Source organism: Meles meles, chromosome 14, assembly GCF_922984935.1.
Source record: "Meles meles chromosome 14, mMelMel3.1 paternal haplotype, whole genome shotgun sequence".
Taxonomy (NCBI): Eukaryota; Metazoa; Chordata; class Mammalia; order Carnivora; family Mustelidae; genus Meles; species Meles meles.
The window spans coordinates 74,722,503-74,742,957 of record NC_060079.1 but is presented as its reverse complement, the minus strand read 5'-3'; the positions used below and the strand labels follow the sequence as shown (position 1 = coordinate 74,742,957).

General features: G+C 38.8%; 1 protein-coding gene across 1 annotated transcript in view; it reads right to left on the bottom strand.

Annotated features, from left to right (window-relative positions):
* TM9SF2 (transmembrane 9 superfamily member 2) overlaps window positions 1-20,178 on the bottom strand; it is a 59,781-nt gene extending 39,603 nt beyond the window's left edge. Inside the window, exons 1-3 of the mRNA XM_045978107.1 lie at window positions 19,818-20,178; window positions 6,269-6,336; window positions 4,090-4,183 (exon numbers count right to left, since the gene is read on the bottom strand). Of these exons, the coding sequence (XP_045834063.1) occupies window positions 4,090-4,183; window positions 6,269-6,336; window positions 19,818-19,988 (333 nt within the window). The 5' untranslated portion in view covers window positions 19,989-20,178. The remainder of the gene's footprint in view (window positions 1-4,089; window positions 4,184-6,268; window positions 6,337-19,817) is intronic.
* Between the last annotated feature and the right edge of the window lie 277 nt (window positions 20,179-20,455).

Sequence of the window (20,455 nt, the reverse complement as noted above, 5' to 3'; positions counted from 1 at the left end):
GAGTCTCCATTGCTGAATCCTCATCTTGTGACCTAGTAACACCAAGTGCCCCAAGGCTCAATCCTTTGGAATCCTTCTCTTTATTATCTATACCCGCTCTCCCCTAGGGGATCTCATCAATTCCTGGCTTAAATACCATTTATACACTGATGATGATTCTCAAATGTATGTACCTAGCCTGAACCCCTCCTCCAAATTCTAGACACACATATAGAATGTTTACTTCACATCCTTAAATAGATGCCTACTTTCCCATTCCCCCCAAACCTGCTCTTCCCAGAGACTGTCCCGTTCTAGAAAACAAAGTCCACAGCCCACACCCTACCCCTCAGCAAATTCTGCTGCACTGACACCAACTTCAAAATGTAACCAGTTTTGGAGATTCTGACCACTTCACAACACCCACCTGCCTACCCCATGGTTTGAGCTACTATCAGGTCATACATATCTCAATGATTTCGAGAGCCTCCTAACCAGTCTCCCCTCTTCTTTCCTTGCTCTCCCTCCCATGGTCCATCCTCAACACAACAGCTCTAATTAGAGATCCTATCAAAATCTAAGCCTACTCAAAACCCTTCAGCGCTAGCCATCTTGCTCAGACACACAGGCCAAAGTCTTTACAGTGGCCTATGAGATACTATGTGATGTGGTCCCGCTGCTTCTTTGCCCTCAATCCCTGCTATTCTCGATCTTGTTCACTTGCTCAAGTTACACCAACTTTTTTCTGTACCTTGAGCACACCAGGCAAGCGGACACCTTAGGACCACTGCCTTTGCTGCTTTCTTCAGAGAACATTTTCCCAGATTTTCACGTGGCTCACCACCTTACTTGCTTCAGGTCTTCTGCTCAAATGTCACCTTCACAGCAAGACCTTCGTTGGCTCATCTAAAACTGCCAATTCTCCATCCACCTTCCTGGATTTATTTTTTGATAGCTTTCCCATCATCAACTGATACACTACATATTTTAGTATTTTCCTTCTCCTCATCAGAATGTAAGATCCACAAGGGCAGAGACTTTTGTCTCTGGTCTCTGCTGTAGGCCACACCTACCACGATGCCTGCAACAAATGTGTTAACTGAGTAAATGAGTGAGTATGATTGGTGAGACTTGAGACGAGATTCTACAACCCTGGGAATGAGTATGCTTGGTTAGATCTGGGATGAAATGTGGCTCCAGCTTCACACAACATACACAACCCGGCACTGCTGTTTTTCTGACCTCAACAGATTCATAAATAAAAGAGAGCAAAGCAGATTTGGTGTTTTGCTTTGTTTCTGGTTGTTACTATTTTTTTTACTGAAGATCTCAAATAAGGCAAAATTCTGTGAAAATAAAGGACAAAGAATCAATACTGAAAAATATGGGTCAATACATTTATGGTTGGCTTGGACAAAAATCTAATGTCTCAGCCTCATACTTCTGTTTACCTATGCCTTGGTCTTAAGAAATGCCTGTTCTGTCACTTTAAGCTTGGGAACTAAAAGATTTTGTTTTCGATCCTAAAAAATTCTAGGACACTCATAGAAAATGTGAGATGTACACCTTTCTTCATTTTGAAGCACTCCTGTTCTCCTATTTTACCTCCAATCCGGATTCAAAATTAAATCTGCACAGCAATAGGCCTAAAAGAAGGATCCTTTGCATAAGCAAGGCTGTCTTTCCCTGTAAATAAATATACCCTGGATGGAAGTAATTTGCCTTTAAATTCCACCCCAAAGGGACAAAACTTCTCCAGGACTTTGAATATTTTATTGGCCTTCCCTCTGTTTATCGGCCATCTGTTATGGGCTGTTTACTGCAAGAAACTCCTGCTGTCCCTCCAGCTCACCAGAGTTACTGATACTCTTCTCTTCCATCATTTCTCAAGGCAAAGGCATTACTGAACAGAATGATGGGGCTGAGACACCACAGGAATATCTTAAGTTGACTGTATAATTTAATAACTCTGCCTGAAAATCACCCTCTGCTATAAAAGCAACACAATAACTTCCAAAGTAATCTTTTAAAATATCACATCAGGAAAAAAAACCAAAAAACCACATCAGGGAGTGATACACAATTAAGCTGTTAGATAATTAGTATGTTTGCCTTGTTCAGTAATACCCATGTCTATACACTTCGAGCACCTTTCTCCCCCAGTAACTTCACTCTATATGCCTTCCATTCTGTCCTTGAAAATTAAAAAAATTTTTTTTTGAAGACCATTTATTTGAGAGTGAGAACAAGAGAGCACAAGCAGGGTGAGGGGCACAGGGAGAAGCAGACTCCCCACTGAGCAGGGGGCCCCATGCAGGGTCATGACCTGAGCCCAAGGCCAATGCTTAACTGATGGAGCCACCCAGGTGCCCCTATCTTTGAAAAAATTTTAAATCACTGGCATCTTTAGGGTAGAAAATTTTAAATTGCAATGTTTTAAGAGGACTTATGGTTGAAAACTGTAAACTTGTACAATTATGTGGATTTGACTTGAAAACTCTGTCTCTTCCCAGTGCTTCACGGTGCAGTACAGTGCTAGAGGGACTAAGACGGGTAGTGGAACCACTCTAGGTGTGCGGATTTGTTGGACAGATGCTCAGTGCAAAGAAGCGCCAAGAAAAATAGATGGCAGTGTTTAGTGAGAAAGCAGAGAAGAGAGCTAACCGTAGGATATAAGTCACAGAAGACAAGGATGAGACTGAGAGAGGGATCAGGCTGGGAAATAAAATTTGGGAGTCAAGTTACAACAATTAAAACAAATGTGTCCGTGCAGACAGAAGCCCAAAGTAGAGTTAAAGGAAAAATGTACAGTACAGAGTATGTTAAACCATAAATTAGTAAATCTAATTGTATTTATATATGCTTGTAAGTGCATGGAAAATGTCAGGGAAGATTAACAAAAAATTGTGATGTGAAACTGGGGGAAAGACAGGCTTACTTTTCACTTTATATTATTCTATCCCATTTAAGTTTTTATACGGCAATACACTGTTATTATGAACAAGTTTAATTTTTGTAAATGAGAGTATTATTCTTTGTGCAGCAGGAGAGCAGATATAAACTAAACAAGGGACCATGCAATGTGGAAGGAAAACGGGCATAAGTGTTAAGAGATTTGCAAGGCAGAGTAATTCTGGGTGATGATGAAGTATATATTGAAGAGAGTATCTTACATTGTGCTTAGTTTGATTTAACTGATGTCTTAAAAATGTACTGAGAACATTCCAAACATAATTTCAATGGTCAAAAAAGAAAGGCTAGCGCCCCAAAACCCAATGGGGGAGCCCAAGTAGTGCTGTACTTGTTCAGAGGCTATATGTATAATATGTCCGAATCCTGTTTGAAAAGGGGGCAAGGAAAAGAGGAGCTGCTGGGGCCACTTTTCATGACTTTCTGCTCCTTCTGAAGGTAAGGCAGGGGGTCAGAGTACTATCCTTATCATTTATAAGACTGGTATTAATGTGCGTTAAGACAAACTTATCCACGACATATCGTGAGGATCCTTCCAAACTCTTGAGTTTAAAAAATTATTTCCAGGGGCACCTGGGTGGCTCAGTGGGTTAAAGCCTCTGCCTTCGGCTCAGGTCATGATCCCAGGGTCCTGGGATCGAGCCCCACATCGGGCTCTCTGCTCAGCAGGAAGCCTGCTTCCTACCTTTCTCTCTGCCTGCCTCTCTGCCTCCTTGTAATCTCTGTCTGTCAAATAAATAAATTAATTAATTAATTAATTAATAATAAAAAAAAATTATTTCTAGGGGCGCCTGGGTGGCTCAGTGGGTTGAAGCCTTTGCCTTCGGCTCAGGTCATGATCCCAGGGTCCTGGAATCCAGCCCCGCATCGGGCTCTCTGCTCAGCAGGGAGCCTGCTTCCTCTCCTCTCTCTGCCTGCCTCTCTGCCTAATTGTGATCTCTGTCTTGTCAAATAAATAAATAAAATCTTTAAAAAAAAAAATTATTTCCAGAGGTAAAAGAGAAATGAAATCCTCCTTAGCTATGACAGTTATCTCAGGCTTTTCCTTAAGAAAAAAATAGGGAAAAAAAAAAAGACAAAATAAAGGAACAAAAGAGAAAGAAGCAACTAAATAACTTCTATGTAACACTGAATACAAACCTTATATGGTGAGGGTTCAATTCTTTCCCCGAATAATACCTGACCAAGATTTTCAGATGGGCGTTTTCCTTCTGATGCTTGGCAAAAATCAAACCTGGGGCGAAGGGGAAGAGTATTTAAGCTTTTACACATAAAAGGAAACAATGAAGAGTCAAACTCCTAGCCAATCTAGAGGGCAGATTAAGTACTGATCATTCCAGTAGCTCTAGTCAATGAATGAGAAATATAGTTACACTCCAAGTTCCATGTACATTTCCCCAAAACAAAAAACAAAAACATTAGAAAATTAGGCCCAAGAATACTTTGATGTCTATCTTTTTGAAGATGTAAATTATAGAATTTTAAAAACTGACACATTATTTTTGTTCATTTCAATAACAAAATTATTTACAGTCCTATTTCAAGTGAATTTCGCTAACTTATCTCCTTTTGTTTTAACTTCCTAATCCAAAGTGTTACATAATAATGACATTTCAGGAAGATGTGCCGAAGTTGTCTGGGTTTCTGCCTCATCCCCATACACTGGCCAACACATCCCAAAATGGGAAGCATGGCAAGACAGACCCTAGAGAACATGAAACTGTGGGGAAGCCATCTTCAGTCAGCTGCAAGCTTCTGTAATTCCCTTGTATTATTAACCAGATTTTAATAAAGTTTTCTTTAAATATTACAGCCAAATTTCAGCTTTGCTACAGAAGATTAAAGGATAGTTCTGTGTTCATTTTAGAATGGTATGAGCGTACTTGGGACCCCCGCAGTAATGGCTACAGATGAGATTCCCAAGAGAAAGATGAATCTCACATAATAAAAAACTGGTGCTGGGAAACACTCAAATGAAGATTTTCCATGTACTGGCTGAAAGAGATCACTGAGTTTTTCCAAGAATATCCACAAAGATTTAAGGAGATACACTTATTTAACAAAACAAAAGAAATAAAAACTGGAACATTTAAGTCTCTAATAGTTACTTAATGGATGGTCCATCCATTCACGAATATTATACTCTTCTTACAGATGTTTAGCCGTATGGATTTTTACAGCATTGTCTTACTTTTTGGTGTGTGCTTTTCTCTACAATAAACACCTATTTTCTTTTGAAACTTCTAGATACCACAAAAATTTAGAAGCAAACTAAAATTTAAGAACTATGCTTTATACTCAACAGGGTATATAGCGGTCAAAGCATATTTATGCAGCATTTTTTATAGTATCAAAAAATGAAAATAACCAAACACTCACAGACAAAGACTTAGTGAAACAAATCATACACTACTCTATATAATCTCTACAAAGAAATAATAAACAGGGGCACCTCGCTGGCTCAGTTGGTAGAGCCTGTGACTCTTGGTCTCTCCTCAGGGCCATGAGTTCAAGCCACACTGGGTGACAGCTTACTTTAAAAAAAAAAAAAAAAACCAAAAAATAAAGAAAACAAAAAAGAGGGGCACCTGGGTAGCGCAGTTGGTTAATTGTCTGACTCTTGGTTTTGGCACAGGTGATGGTCTCAGGGTTGTGGGATCAAGCCCCAAGTCAGGCTCTGCGCTCAGCCCAAAGTCTGCTTGGGATTCTCTCTCCTCCCTTTGCCCCTCCTCCTCCTGCTCATGCTCTGTCTAAGAAATAAATCAATCTTAAAAGAAAGAAAGAAAGAAAGAATAAACAGCTACAAAAAAGACTAAGGTAGCTGTAGCTGTGTATTAACATGGAAAGATGCCTACAACAGATTCAATGAGAAAAAGATGCAAAACCACTTTTTGTTTAAAACAAAAATGTATAGATGTGGTTACCTACATTAGAATATGCAGAGAAAAAATGTGGAGGAGCAGAAAACAAAGGAATTGTTTCTGGGGATTATGTGGGATATAAGAATTTTGTTTACAACTGTGTGGGGTTTTTTATAATTAAAAAATGTAAAGAAAACACAATGTCTTTTTGTCCATTCAGATAAAAAATGAAATCCATTGTTTTAGTTGATGCTTCTACTGTACTGAAAAAGATCATATTTCACATTTTAACTCTACCTTGGAAATAAAGACTATTCCTTAAAAAATGTTTTCAGGTCCTGTACATACTTAAAATACGGATGAAATCGTCCATAACTATAAAGAAAATAAATTTTTAAAAGTACAAAATTCTGATGAGTCCATATGATTTTATATAAAAACTAAGCTGAAAAACTTACGCCGTATACTCATAAGGAAGAACAGATTCCACTGAATCAAGCCTGTTCACGAATAGTTCTATTTCAGCCTGCAAATGAAGAAACACAGAATTAGAATGTAAACAGAGATCAAAACTTAAGTCATGCTTAGAACTGAAAAAGAATTGACATGTTTCAAATGCAGAATTTTATATTTAAATATTTCTCCTATAAATCCATTCACTGAGTAGACTTATATGCAATTAAATTACAACAAAATATTTTTAATAGTTGCAGTAATTGCTTTAAAGATTTGTTCATTTGAGAGAGAAAGAGAGAGAGGAGGAGGAGAGCATGTGCGAGTGGGGAGGGGCAGGGCAGGCTCTTGAAGCAGACTCCTCATAGAGTGCGAAGCCCCATGCAGGGCTCATCTCACAACCCATGGGATCGTGACCTGAGCTGAAACCAAGATTCAAAAACAACTGACTGAGCCACCCAGGACCCCCTCTTTCCCCATTTTTATGTATTCATTTATTTACTTATTTATTATTTCGGAGAGAGAGAAAGAGAAGTAGCTGAGGATTAAATGAGCTAACATTTATCAGTAACTAAAACAAGAAGTGCTAAGAGATTTGTTAAGTGAATAAAGGCAAATGAATTTAATAATATTCAGAATAGGCAATGCCTAAACTATACTGCTCATCTGCTAAAATAAATCCTCACCCAATACTGCTGATATACAGCGTAAGGACACTAACCTCTCTACACAGTAGTAAGAACAATACAATCCCTAAAATTGTAAGCAAATGAAATTACTCAATGGCAACACTGTCTCAAACATATACAAAAATTAAACTGTGTCTCCTTGCATAACATATTCTTTGTCATGAGTTATTTTAGCTAAAAAGATAATGGGACACAACATTAAGGCATTACAGAATGCTTGAATAATAAACACAAATATAAGTAACTGTTGTGAAGGCAAAATTCCCAGTTGATGGCTTACTCTGCCAAAATAATTTTCACTAATTATAAGGGGTCAACACTGTTATGAAGACACTTCAGAATCTAAACCCCCTATTTAATATATCTTCATGAAGACTGAAGGGTCCCTAAAAAGCTAATCCAGTTCACATCTCCAGATTTCTTTCTAGGAAGGAACACAGCTATTTTTTTTTTTTAAGATTTTATTTATTTATTTGACAGACAGAGATCACAAGTAGGCAGAGAGACAGGCAGAGAGAGGAGGAAGCAGGCTCCCTGCTGAGCAGAGAGCCCGATGCGGGGCTGGATCCCAGGACCATGGGATCATGACCTGAGCCGAAGGCACCCAAAACACAGCTATTATATTCTATGGAACTTTCTAGGTTTTGAGTTTCAAAATCTGTTAAGTGCCACATTTTCATCACAGAAGTTAAATCCCTTGTGCCACAAGCCTATTCCTTCCTCTCAACCTCAAAGTGATCAAGAACGAAGACTTTTTTTTAAAGATTTTATTTATTTATTTGACACACAGAGAGAGATCACAAGTAGAGAGAGAGGGGGAAGCAGGCTCCCTGCTGAGCAGAGAGCCCAACGAGGGACTCGATCCCAGGACCCTGAGATCATGACCTGAGCTGAAGGCAGAGGCTTAACCCACTGAGCCACCCAGGCGCCCCAAGAACAAAGACTTTGAAGTTTAAAGCAAAGCCCGAGTTTAAATCCTTACTATGACATTTACTAGCTGTGTGATCCTAGGTAAGTTTTCTCACTCAGTTTTTTCCTTTGTAGAATGGAATAATAACCCCTGCTTCGAGTGGTTTTGAGAAGATTCAAGAGCAGTGCTTGATACAAAGCACTAAGTATTTACTGTTATGCAACAATGAAGCAATGATGGACACATTCTTATCTGCACTGTCAAATACCCACGTGGCGATTTGTCACTTAAGATGTGGTTAGAGCTAGGGGCACTGGGATGACTCAGTCAGCTGAGCGTCCAACTCTTGATTTCGGCTCAAGTCATGATCTTAGGGTTCTGGGATCAAGCCCCATGTGGGGCTCCATGCTCAGTAGGGAGTCTGCTTCTCTCTTTCTCTCTCTGCCCCTCCCCCTACTCAACTTTCCCTTTCTCTCTCCTTTAATATCAAATTCCCATTAAATTTACCTTATCTGTCCACTTTTCCTAATTTGGTGAAGTAGCTTCACATTCCACTTTTAACAACAAAGGTGTTAACAAGCATATGTTTTAGCCTTGCTTTGTGATCTATAAGGATGTCTATATCATCAGGGGCTGCCCACAAATTTTTCCAAAACAGCCAACTCCAAAGAACAATTCTTGCAAATCTTTCACCTAAAAACAAAATTAATTTTTGCACACAACACATAAACAAGTAGGGAACACAACTTCAGTCTGGAGGCAGCATAGCACCAGACTGCTCAGTTCGTTTCAAATCCTAAATTTACTCTTAATAAATATGTGCTTTTGGTCAAGTAGCAATTTTGAATGTGAAATGTATGAGGTGATAATAAAACAGTTAAGAATATAGAGGCTGGTCCATAGCTGGCACATGACAACTATAAGGTAAACGATTAAATAAACACTGCTACTATTACTATTTCAGAGAAAATGGACATTCCTGAACCCAAGTATTTCTCAGCGTAAGGATAACGTTGAGGGGTCCCCCCACCCCTGCTCCCACAAAAGGACATTAAGACAACAGTCTTCTGATCTACTGTTGATGCCTATTCAGTACTCTTTTCTAGCCATTAGTCTAGGGAAGAGGAAGATGGTAATTATCAAGCACAATTCTCATAATAACCTTATGAGCCAGGGATTCTTGCTCTAAGACAAGGAAGTAAGTTCAAAAGCTGGACTGCTAACTCAAAAAAAAAAAAAAAAAACAGTGAGGAAACTCAGGTGCCACAACCATCACTTTCAGTATCTGCTGCTCTCGGTCCTCTACTTCTCTTCCTTCCTGTCTCTTCTGACATTTTTCCACACTTACTTTACAAAAAAAGTCAGTCCATCAAAAATATCACCATTAAGTTATGGACCTGTTTCTACTATTCAGTGAACTAATCAAAACACACCTTGGATATTCAGTTCATCCTGACTGTTTTTGTAGCACTTTCATTCCTCCTCTAAATTGTGAGAATCTGAAAATTTAAGAATTATTGTCTCACAACATGCTAAGGAATGCAAATTATAACTAACGGTATCTTTAACAAAGAATAGAGCAATTTACAATGTATTTGTAAATATGCTACATTTATAATACTCTATATTTTAAATATCAACTCATACTGAAACAAGGAAATTTCAATGATATTTTAAGAAGAGATCCTTATAAGGACACCTGAGTGGCTCTGTTAAGCATCTGACTCTTGGTTTCAGCTCGGGTCATGATCTCAGGGTTGTGTGATTGTGAAGCCTGCTTGAGATTCTCTCTCCCTCTCCTGTACCCCCTCTACTCACTTGCGTACACGCGCTCTCTCTCTCTCATAAATAAATAAATAAATAAACTGCTTTAAAGAACAAGATCCTTGTAATATGGCAGTAGAGAAAATGTTGAAAATTGGAAGGAGAAAGGAAATGAGACCACTAGTGAGTTTATGTGGTTTAATGAAAGTATGCTACAGACTTCATGACATTCATCCCTAAAAATACAAACACATATGCAGATAAAACATATAGGAAAAATATAATCAATTGTTGGCTCTAAAGGTCTAGATGGATATATAGGTGATCATTATACTATTCCATCAACTTTATTGAATTTTGAAGACCATCATAATTAAAAGTTGGAAAAAGAAAGGGCTTTAAGAAGAAACAGAAGCCAAATAAAAGCACTAAGAAATAAAGACAAAAGAGTAAAATTTAGTGTGGAAAGGTGACTTCAAAATAAGTATTAAGTAGGAGGAAATAATATGCAATGTACATGAAAACTGAAAAACATTCCCAAAGAACAAAAAATCCTGAACAACTATGAGAAAATCATTCACGCAACACATTTATCTAATGGCCACAATACTAGGCATTATGAAGTGATATAATAATACAAAAGACATGAACACTTGCCTTTGAAGAATTTCTAATCCAGATGGAGACACAAGACATACATTCAAGAAAGTAAAAGAAGAAAGTGACAAAGCTATTTATAAGTTCTTGGGTAATTACTAAATCCCAAGGGACTTAGGGTTTTTTTAATATAATTAAAATAGCAATGTGCTATAAAAGGACATATTTGTTTTTATGGTCACTTTCCACCAAGTATCTTTACTTCCCATCCAAAAATTAATTAAGTACATCTCCTTCTGGAAATTTGCCTTAAATACAGTCAGCCAACTCCAAAATACCACTGACATAACTAAAAAGAGCTTTAAAGGTTACTTACTTCACATTCCTGCTTTCAAAGTGTCCCAAACTGAGTTATTACAAGCATGGAAAGTTGTAAGCAACATTAAGCTTTTTAAGGAAGTTACAGATAAATCCTAAAGCAAGACTGGAAATTCTAAAGCAAGATTTACACAAAGGAAGACTAATTAAATCCCACCCTAAGAGATTTTTTTATGGAAATGGTTTATTTAATTTAGAGTGTTATGGTCTCCCTTCTAAATCCTTCTCCTCCCAGATGTACAACTTTTTTTCTGGTCCTAACCTACCCATTCTACATCTGATGCCAGCTTTGGTCACAGCTACACTTTGTTTTACTGCTTTAAGCCATGTGTACCATGCCACAGGGCTGCATTTTCCCCTATTTCCTTGTTCCTTTGTTTTTGCTTTTATTCCACTTTACCTGCCATCACATTGGTTCCAACCACAACCACAACTGGTTTTCGAGGCAGAAAGAAACAGAGAAGAAATGTGACTCTGAACAAGAATCAAAGCAAGTGACAAAAGGCTCTAAGATACTAAGGCACAGCCATAGAAAAGGAAAACTATGGACATTTCAACTGCTTAATACTGGAGAAGTCCACTGTGGGAAAAATTCCAAAGAAGGAAATCTTAACTCAGACACAATAAAACAATCCCAATGGAAATGCTGGGAACTCATAAATAGATGCTCATGAACTCTTAAGTTATCTGACCAGCAATGCCCAGAAGCTGATCTCCTGGATAGGTAGGTTCTTCCTTCTATCCCCATCTCACTGAAAAACAAAATTTCAACTTTAGATTGTATCGAAGAAAGGAATAAATACAAGATCTGACTACTTACTGGGGAGGGTTATGTGCTATGGTGAGTGCTGTGAATTGTGTTAAGACTGAGGATTCACAGCCCTGTACCCCTGGAGCAAGTAATACATTATATGTCAATTTAAAAAAACCTGATTACTTAAAAATTGGTTACACAGGTTAAAACTGCACCAACTGTGGACGTGAAGGATCACCAGCAGCCTGGGACCTCCAGGGTGAGGCAGAAGAGGCAGAGTATGCAGAACGGAAGACACAGCAGTACCCCAACGGGGTATGAGGAGCTCAGCCTTCAGAATCAGACACTCTGGAACCTGCATCTCTGCACTTACCAGTACACACACTTGAGAGAGTGACTACATCTCATTCAGCTTCAGTTTCCCAAATGACACATCACAGGATTGTTCTGAGGCTTAGCTAAGGCACCCACAAGGTACACAAACTGCAGTCTTTATTATTATTATTATTAGCACGGGAGATAAATAGGTTTGAAAGTTGAGAATAAGAGCAAAGAAAATATATTTCAAAAGGCTCCTCCAAAGCCTTTCATCAATACTTAGTTGATTTTAATGGCAACAGAGGAAGACCTTGTAACCTCGTAGAGCACATTTGAAGAAACTACAATTAACTACGACACTTACTAAGCGGACACTGACTTAAAAACTATAAAGAAGAACTGGACTCTAAGGCCCACAGAGCACAGACCAGTCTCTAGATTTTATGTGTGGGAGGCATAAAGCACATGTCCGTGGCTTTGTTTCAGATGTTCAAAAATACACCTTTCTTTATTTGAGAGAGAATGAGTGAGAGCAAGCATGAGAGGCAAGAAGGTCAGAGGGAGAAGCAGATTCCCCGTGGAGCTGGGAGCCCAATGTGGGACTCGATCCCGGGAATTTGGGGCCATGACTTGAGCTGAAGGCAGTTGCTTAGCCAACTGAGCCACCCAGGTGCCCAAAAATACACCTTTGGAAGGGCTTCCCTTTGTGGACAGCCAACAGCAGCAGGACAGTATTTTATCCATACTGACCTTGCTTGCTTTCCCAATCCTAGCTCTCAGATCCACTATAACGAACAATTTCAGTTTTAAAATAATTTTATTCAAAAAATTTCTTTTCTGAAAGCAAACTTTCTAAGCTCCACATACTTTTTTTCACAGCAAAGAAAAACAATCGTTGGAATGTGAATTTATCATCATTAAAGTCATTCCAATGCCAAATTTCATATTTGAAACATTATCAGTAACCCACACACACTGATTAGTTTCCAGAAGCTAAGACTCAATCTCTTATTCCAGAGGAAACTCTGGTAATGTGAAACTAAACACCACTTAAGTAAATATATATCAATTCTATCAATAAGTTCAAATGTAATTGTATTTTCGTATATATTTCAAAATCTTCATACTATATGGTCAAATTAAAACAAGTAAAATACACTGTTCAAAGCAATATTTAGAAATGGGTTTTCTTAAATTTTACTTTTTCCATATTTAGAGGCAACTATTCCCAAAATAACAGACACATAGTTTATTAAACATTTCTAAACATAATTACCAAGAAAGAACATTTAAAAGTAGTACTTTGGTAAAACTGTCACTATAATGGATGACATGATACTATACCTAAAGCCTTATGGACTCCACCAAAATACTATTAGAAATAATAAATGAATTCAGTAAAGTTGCAGGACACAATATACAGAAATCTGTCACACTTCTATTTACTAATAACGAAGTAGCAGAAAGAAAATTAAGAAAACAATGCCATTTACAAATTACACTCCAAAGAATAAAATACCTAGAAATAATCTTAACAAAGGACATGAAAGACTTACACTCTGATCACTATGGAGCGCTGATGAAAGAAACTGAAGAGGACACAAACAAATGATAAGATATATCATGCTCATGGATTAAAAGAATATTGTTAAAAAGTCCATATCACCTAAAGCAACCTATAGATTCAACGTAACCCCTATCAAAAAACCAGTAGTATTTTTTACAGAACTAGAACAAATAAACCTTAAATTCATATGGAACCACAAAAGACCCTGAAGAGGCAAAGTAATCTGGAGAAAGCACAAAGCTAAAGGATTCAACAAGCCCAGATTTCAAGATATACTACAAAGCTAGAGTAATCAAAACAGTATGATCCTGGGACAAAAACAGACACACAGATCAATGCAACAGGACAGAGACCTCAGAAATAAACCCACACCTATATGGTGAATTAATCTATAACAAAGGAGGCAGGAATTTACAATGGGGAAAAGACAGTCTCTTCAATAAATGGTGCTTGGAAGACTGGACCACTTTCTTGCACCATACATAAAAAGAAACTCAAAATAGATTAAAGATCTAAATGTGAGACCTGAAACCACAAAACTAGAAGAAAACATAGGCAGTGATCTCTCTGACGTCAGCCTTAGCAATATATATATATATATTTTTTTCCATTAGTACACTCATGTTTAATGATACATTTGTGTTCTTTATCCATTGACACTCCAATCACAGTCAGCCAGCTGAATTTCATGTATGTGTCATTTGTTTTCATGGTGTCTCCCAGCTGGGATTTCAGAATTGGTTTGCCATTGTATTCTTTCCAATATATCTTGATAAAATCAGGGGGAAAGTCCTCAAGAAAGCAAAGATACATTCCAGCCCTATGGAGTGATCTTCGGCAAATGAAGGAAGAAGTATTGTGGGCTTGGGGGAAATATCTCCACTGGAACTTTTATATTTCAGAAAGTGGTTGATTTTCTGTTTCTAGAATTGCTGTTCTTCTTCTCTTCGATCTCCCGTTGGATTTGTAGGTGTTTGTAATGTTTAGATAAGCTATCGAGCTGATCTCCTGCTACCTGATGGAGTCTCAGCCTGCTACTTCTCCGCCATCTTGACTCCTCCCCCCCAGCCTTAGCAATATATTTACAGATATGTTTCCTCAGGCAAGGGAAACAAAAGCAAAAAAAACCTAATGGGACTACACTGAACTACGAAACTTTTGCACAGCAAAAGAAACCATCAACAAAATGAAAAGAAAACCTACTGAATGGGAGAAGACAGATCTGATAAAGGGTTAATATCCAAAATATATAAAGACTCATAGGGTGCATGGGTGGCTCAGTCAGTTAAGCGTCTGCCTTAGGCTCATGTCAGAATTCCAGGGTCCTGGATCAAGTCCTCCACCAAGCTCCCTGCTCAGCAGGGAGTTTGCTTCTCCCTGTCTAGCCCCCTAACGCCCCTGCTCACGCTTGCACTTGCTCTTTCTCTCAAAAATAAGTATTTTAAAAAGAAAAAAGGACATCATACAATATAATACTAAAAAACAAAATAACCCCGTTAAAAAATGGCCAAAGGACCTGAACAGACATTTTTCCAAAGATATCCAGATGGCCAACAGACACACGAAAAGATGCTCCACATCACTCAGCATCAGGGAAATGCGATCAAAACTACGAGATACTACCTCACACCTGTCGGAATGGCTAAAATCAAGAAGACAAGAAACAAGTGTTGGCAAGGATGTGGAGAAATAGGAACCCTTGTGCACTGTTGTGGGAATATAAACTGGTGCAGCCACTGTGGAAAACAGGAGAGAGGTTCCTCCAAAAATGAAAATACCATACAATCCAGTAATTCCACTAGTGGGCATTTACCCAGAGAAAATGAAAATGCTAATTTGAAAATACATATGCACTCTATGTTTACTGTAGCATTATTTACAATAGCCAAGATATGGAAGCAACCTAAGTGTCCACTGACAGATGGACAAAGAAAATGTGGTATACACACGCACACACACAAACAGAAATACTACTCAGCCATAAGAAAAGAGTAAGGGCTTGCCATTTGCAACACTACAGATGAACCTAGAGGATACGATACTAAGAGGGTAAGTGAAGTAAGTCAAAGATAAACATTGCATGATTTCATTCATATGTGTAATCTAAAAAGCAAAACAAAGGAATAAACAACAAAAAGAGCAGAAACAGATCCATAAATAAAAAGAACAAATCGGTGGTTGCCAGAGGGGAAGGGGATGTGGTGTTGGACAAAATGGATGAAGGGGAGTGGAAGGCACAGGCTTTCAGTTATGAAATGAATAAGTTACAGGGATGAAAAGTACAGCATAGAGAATATAGTCAATACCATTATAATAGTGTTGTGTGAGAGTTGTAAAGTTGTCCAATAACTATGTTGCACACTTAAAACTAATGTAACATTGTGTGTCAACTATACAATTTTTTAAGAAGTATGATTCTGATTAAGTTTCCTTTTTATTAAAAAATTGTTACACATTCATTTAAACATTTTTTTTTAAACACCAGGGGGTATATCTGGTCATTTTTCCTTACTGGACAGGAAAGAATTTTTCTTTTTTTTTTTAAGATTTCATTTCTTTTTTTTTTTTTTTTTAAAGATTTTATTTATTTATTTATTTATTTGACAGAGAGAGAGAGATCACAAGTAGGCAGAGAGAGAGGAGGAAGCAGGCTCCCCGCGGAGCGGAGAGCCCGATGCGGGGCTCGATCCCAGGACCCTGAGATCATGACCTGAGCCGAAGGCAGTGGCCTAATCCACTGAGCCACCCAGGCGCCCCAAGATTTCATTTCTTTATCTGACAGAGAGACACAGTGAGGAGAGGGAACACAAGCAGGGGGAGTGGGAGAGTCTGATGCGGGTTTGATCGCAGGACCCCAGGATCATGACCTGAACGGAAGACAGACGCCCAATGACTAAGCCACCCAAGTGCCCCCATAAAGAAATTCTTAATCTTTCATCCAAGAACAAATCTATACACCAAACAGTAAAGAAGTGGCAGATGTTCTGGACAGTTTAGTTGTTAGATCTGAATTCATGTTGACAAGCCAACAATTAATTGAAAGTTAAAGGCAGCAACAGTAAATGCACTAATAAGCTATTCGCCACCACAATGCCATTCAGCACACTGCAGACCAGTCTAAAGCTAACAGCATTCAGCCGCTAACTGAAACGATCAAAACTCTTACAAGGTAGATCAGAACTGCACATTTTACTCTATGAAGATCTATTAACTTCTAATCAGGGCTTTATTCTATTTATTGTAGTCAACACACTGTCCCCTGATTTTAAGGAAGTTAAATGGATTCTAAAGGAAAACACCACCACAGTTCAATCCTTTTATTACTATGGTTTCAAAAACTAATAACACGAGATAGATAGCAGAAAAGAGAAACCTTAATAGCAACAAAAATAATAAACTGTTAATGTTTTCCATACCACCACATAGCTATTAAAACAATAAAAATTATGAAATACTCTGGAGACAGAGGGTATCATATAGCTTAAGGCATTATAAATCAAGCCTAGCTTTTTTTTTTTTTCCACACCTATCTTTTTTGAAAGAAGCTTGGCAATATTAAATAGAGTATAAAATTGCTTCTTGCCTCTGACCTAGCAATTTTATATTTGGGAATATGTAAGTAATTCCTGCTAAATACATTCTAGCAAAATTATTCATAACAGAAAAAAACTGGGACCAATCTCAATGCCCTACAGGCAAGAAACTGCCTATATGTGGTTAAACAAACCACAGTACAGTAATAGAATAAAATACTATATGGCCAATAAAAACCAGTAAGAATGTGCACTATGTTGACATTCGAAAGCATGTACCTGTAGTGATAGTAAGTTTAAGAAAAAAAGGAACCCACAGAACACAGTCACAGTATTTACAAAGGCTAATAAATATCATAAATCAGAAGTTAGAGCAATAGAAATAGTATTTTATGTTCACTGGACTCCTATTTCTCTGCCAATAATTTGAACATAAAATAATTTTGAGAGGAGAACATGACCAAATCCTCAGGGTTCTGTTTGTTTTTTTTTAAGATTTTATTTATTTATTTGACAGACAGAGATCACAAGCAGGCAGAGAGGCAGGCAGAGAGAGAGAGAGGAGGAAGCAGGCTCCCTGCTGAGCAGAGAGCCCGATGCGATGAGGATCCCAGGACCCCCTCAGGGTTCTTTTAATTGTCTTTCAATAATATACATAGTGAGCTAAATGCAAGATACTGTACATGTAATGCCTACATTATAAAAATTACAACGCTGACGACATACTTGTTTTATCTCTATACTAATAAATGTTTTATGTTATCACAACTGACAAATATTGTGCTTCTTCGCTAATAAATGCAAAAAACACTTTTCAAGGGGAATAAATAATAAGCAAATAGGATTATCCCTATCTTACAGATGGAAAAACTAATGGAAACAGTATCGGTATCCTACCCAATTCATCCAACTCCTGATTTCCTCTATTAACAGCAGCTTCTGGAAATTTTTCCCATTCATAACATTTTACTTTTCATTATTTAGTTTAAAAATAATTCCCTTCAGCTCTTCTGAACAGTATATACATGACTGTCCTCCTTACATACGAAATATGAGGAAAAAATTAACACCCTGACTGAAGTAATGAAAATTTGAACTATTCACTGTTTTTCTTCTCTGAGAGGCAACAAGATACACTAAAGTTTACTTTAAATTTTCTATCCCAGTTAGTCAAATTGTAGGGAAAAAATGCTAAAGGTACATCTTTCTGCTCTTCTAAGAGTTGTTTCCATTGACCAAGAGATGAGAGCAGCTAGTAACACAGATGAAATCCAAACATTTCAGAAAAAAATGTTTTGCCTTGCTGTTTTATCTCCATAGCTTTGAAAATTAAAAATCCCAAAGGACTCCCCCAAATTAACCACAAGTTAACTTAAAAGTAGCTACTTAGAGGCCCTGTTGAGAAACCAAAAATCATCTAAGAGGCAGATCACCTGTGAATTTCGCTCATATTCATTTTCCAAAGTCCATTCCAAATGTTACTTCCTTTCTGCAGCTTTTCCCTAAAGACTCCAATCCACAGATGTTTCCTCATTTGTGTTTTAAAGCACTTTGTACATACATCTTTTATAACATATCAGATTTCAGTAATCTGTTCATAAGCTTATGTCCTTTACTTTGTGGTCCCTAGAAAACGGGGATACATTTTTTTGTCTCTAAGGCACCAGAAATACAATACAAGGTTGTCGTTAAATTTAAATTTAAAGACAAAACACTAGGTTTTAAAGGATGGTTACTAAAATATTTAACAGAAACACCAGTGTGCTTTCAAGATCAGCTCTCTCTTCCACTTGTAAGCACTATACATTCTTTCAATCATAACTCTTAAAGAGTGAAAGCTTCTTGCACTGTGGGGTATGAGAGTTACAGTATGCAGGTGGTAACTGCTGACTTGAGTAAACCTTAAAGATCCTTAGACATTTTGAGAGATCCAAGATTTTAAAACAAACTGTAAAATGCTATGAAAAATTTAATAGCTTATTTAATGCCCTAAAATAAGCTTGAGCTTCAGAGCTACAGTAAAGCTAGCAGTAATAAAATAAACACCAGCCTTTAAAAATAAATCAAACTTAGTAAATAAACCTATTTATAGACTGTAAAAGTTTGCCGAACGATTATTTGAACTGTTAAAATTATTAATGGTTTCAAAGAGATCCTCAGGCCCCAATGCTAAGTGTTAGCAACTTAAAATAACTATTATGTCAATCGTGATGCTCTATATCGAATAACCTAAAAGCAAGTGACTTATGACTCTTCACTAGCAGTTAAACTGAAAACCCTGCATGTAAAGATTGTAAGAGATCAAAGTTTTCAAAATTTGCCCTAGGAAGAAAACGCATTTCTCCTGTCATTTGCTCCTTTTAAGTGCTTAAAACACTCTCTGAAAAACTAACCGGTGGGATCTTGTGCATTTTTTGCATGTTAAAAAAATCCTTTTAACTTAAAAGACAGAAATTAACGGTCTCAACCATTACAGAATTTTTTTTTTTAAACTAATGCAGTTTATGCGGTTCTGGGTGTTATAATTCACACATAAGGAACGAACTGCTAAGCGTTAAGCTAAAATACCAATGCCCTAGAAAGAAACAAGCTCTCAAAATCAACCAGGAGTTCCAAGAAAGTAGAATAGGACGGGAAGCAATTAAATAAAAAGTAACTGGAAGACCAGGTCGTCCACTTCTCGGAGTGCGTGGCACAGGGCTGTGAGCGAACACGCACCCGTGGAATGCTTGCTGACCTGCATGCACCCAGCTCCAACAGAGCGCCATACATACAAAGTCCCTGTTTCCAGGCAAACTAAATACAGCTGCTCGTGCTACCCGGACCTCTAGACGGGAGGCGAGCCTGAGGGCAACCGAGTCCCGCAGAATTTACCCTCAAAGGCCGTTCCAGAACCTCCGACTCACGGCCGGGCCGAACCCTAGCACTTCTCGGGACACCGGACCTATCCCAGCTACGCCCCCTTCCCCTCGGACCTCAGCTCCCCCGGTAAGGGGAGGCTCCCCTTCGGTTAGAGCACTCAAGGTCCGCCAGGCCTCACCCACCTTACACTCGTCACTCTTTTTTTCTTCTTCGCAGAAGTTGACGGGCGCCAGGCCGGGGAGGTAGAAGGCGGCGCCCGGACGCGGGCCTGGGGCCGCCTCCAGCAGGAGCAGCACCAGCAGCAGCGGCCCTGGCCACCGAGGTTGCGACAACGCCGGCAGCCTCGCGCTCATGACTGCTGTTTCGGGGAAAGGGCAGCCGAGCCGAGGGGCTGAAGAGGGAAGGAGGGACGGGGAGCCTTGGAGACGACTACAAGACCGCGGCAGCTGAGGAAGGACGGCTCAGCCACGGACAGTTCCGGTTGCGCTAGGAGACACCGCGGGTCCCGCAACAGAAACCGAAGCGGAGCTCAACAGAGCATGCGCAAAGCCGCCTGCACATGCTCAGTGAGAGGGGCCGCTAGCCCCGGGAGGAGTTTCCGGGAGGGAGCGTGGAGGAAATCCACTTTCCAGGTTTTCAGCCGGCCGACTAGGTGGTTGCCTGCTTCCGCGTTCGCGGTCTGGTTCCAAATTCCATCTAGAGTTCCCTGGGGGCGTCGGGGAGCATCCCACAGCCCGGCTGGCGCCCCCAGCTTGCCGCTTTGCTTCAGGTTTCCATAACAACCGTGAGGTTTCCTCCCCACACTGCCCGCAGCACTTCA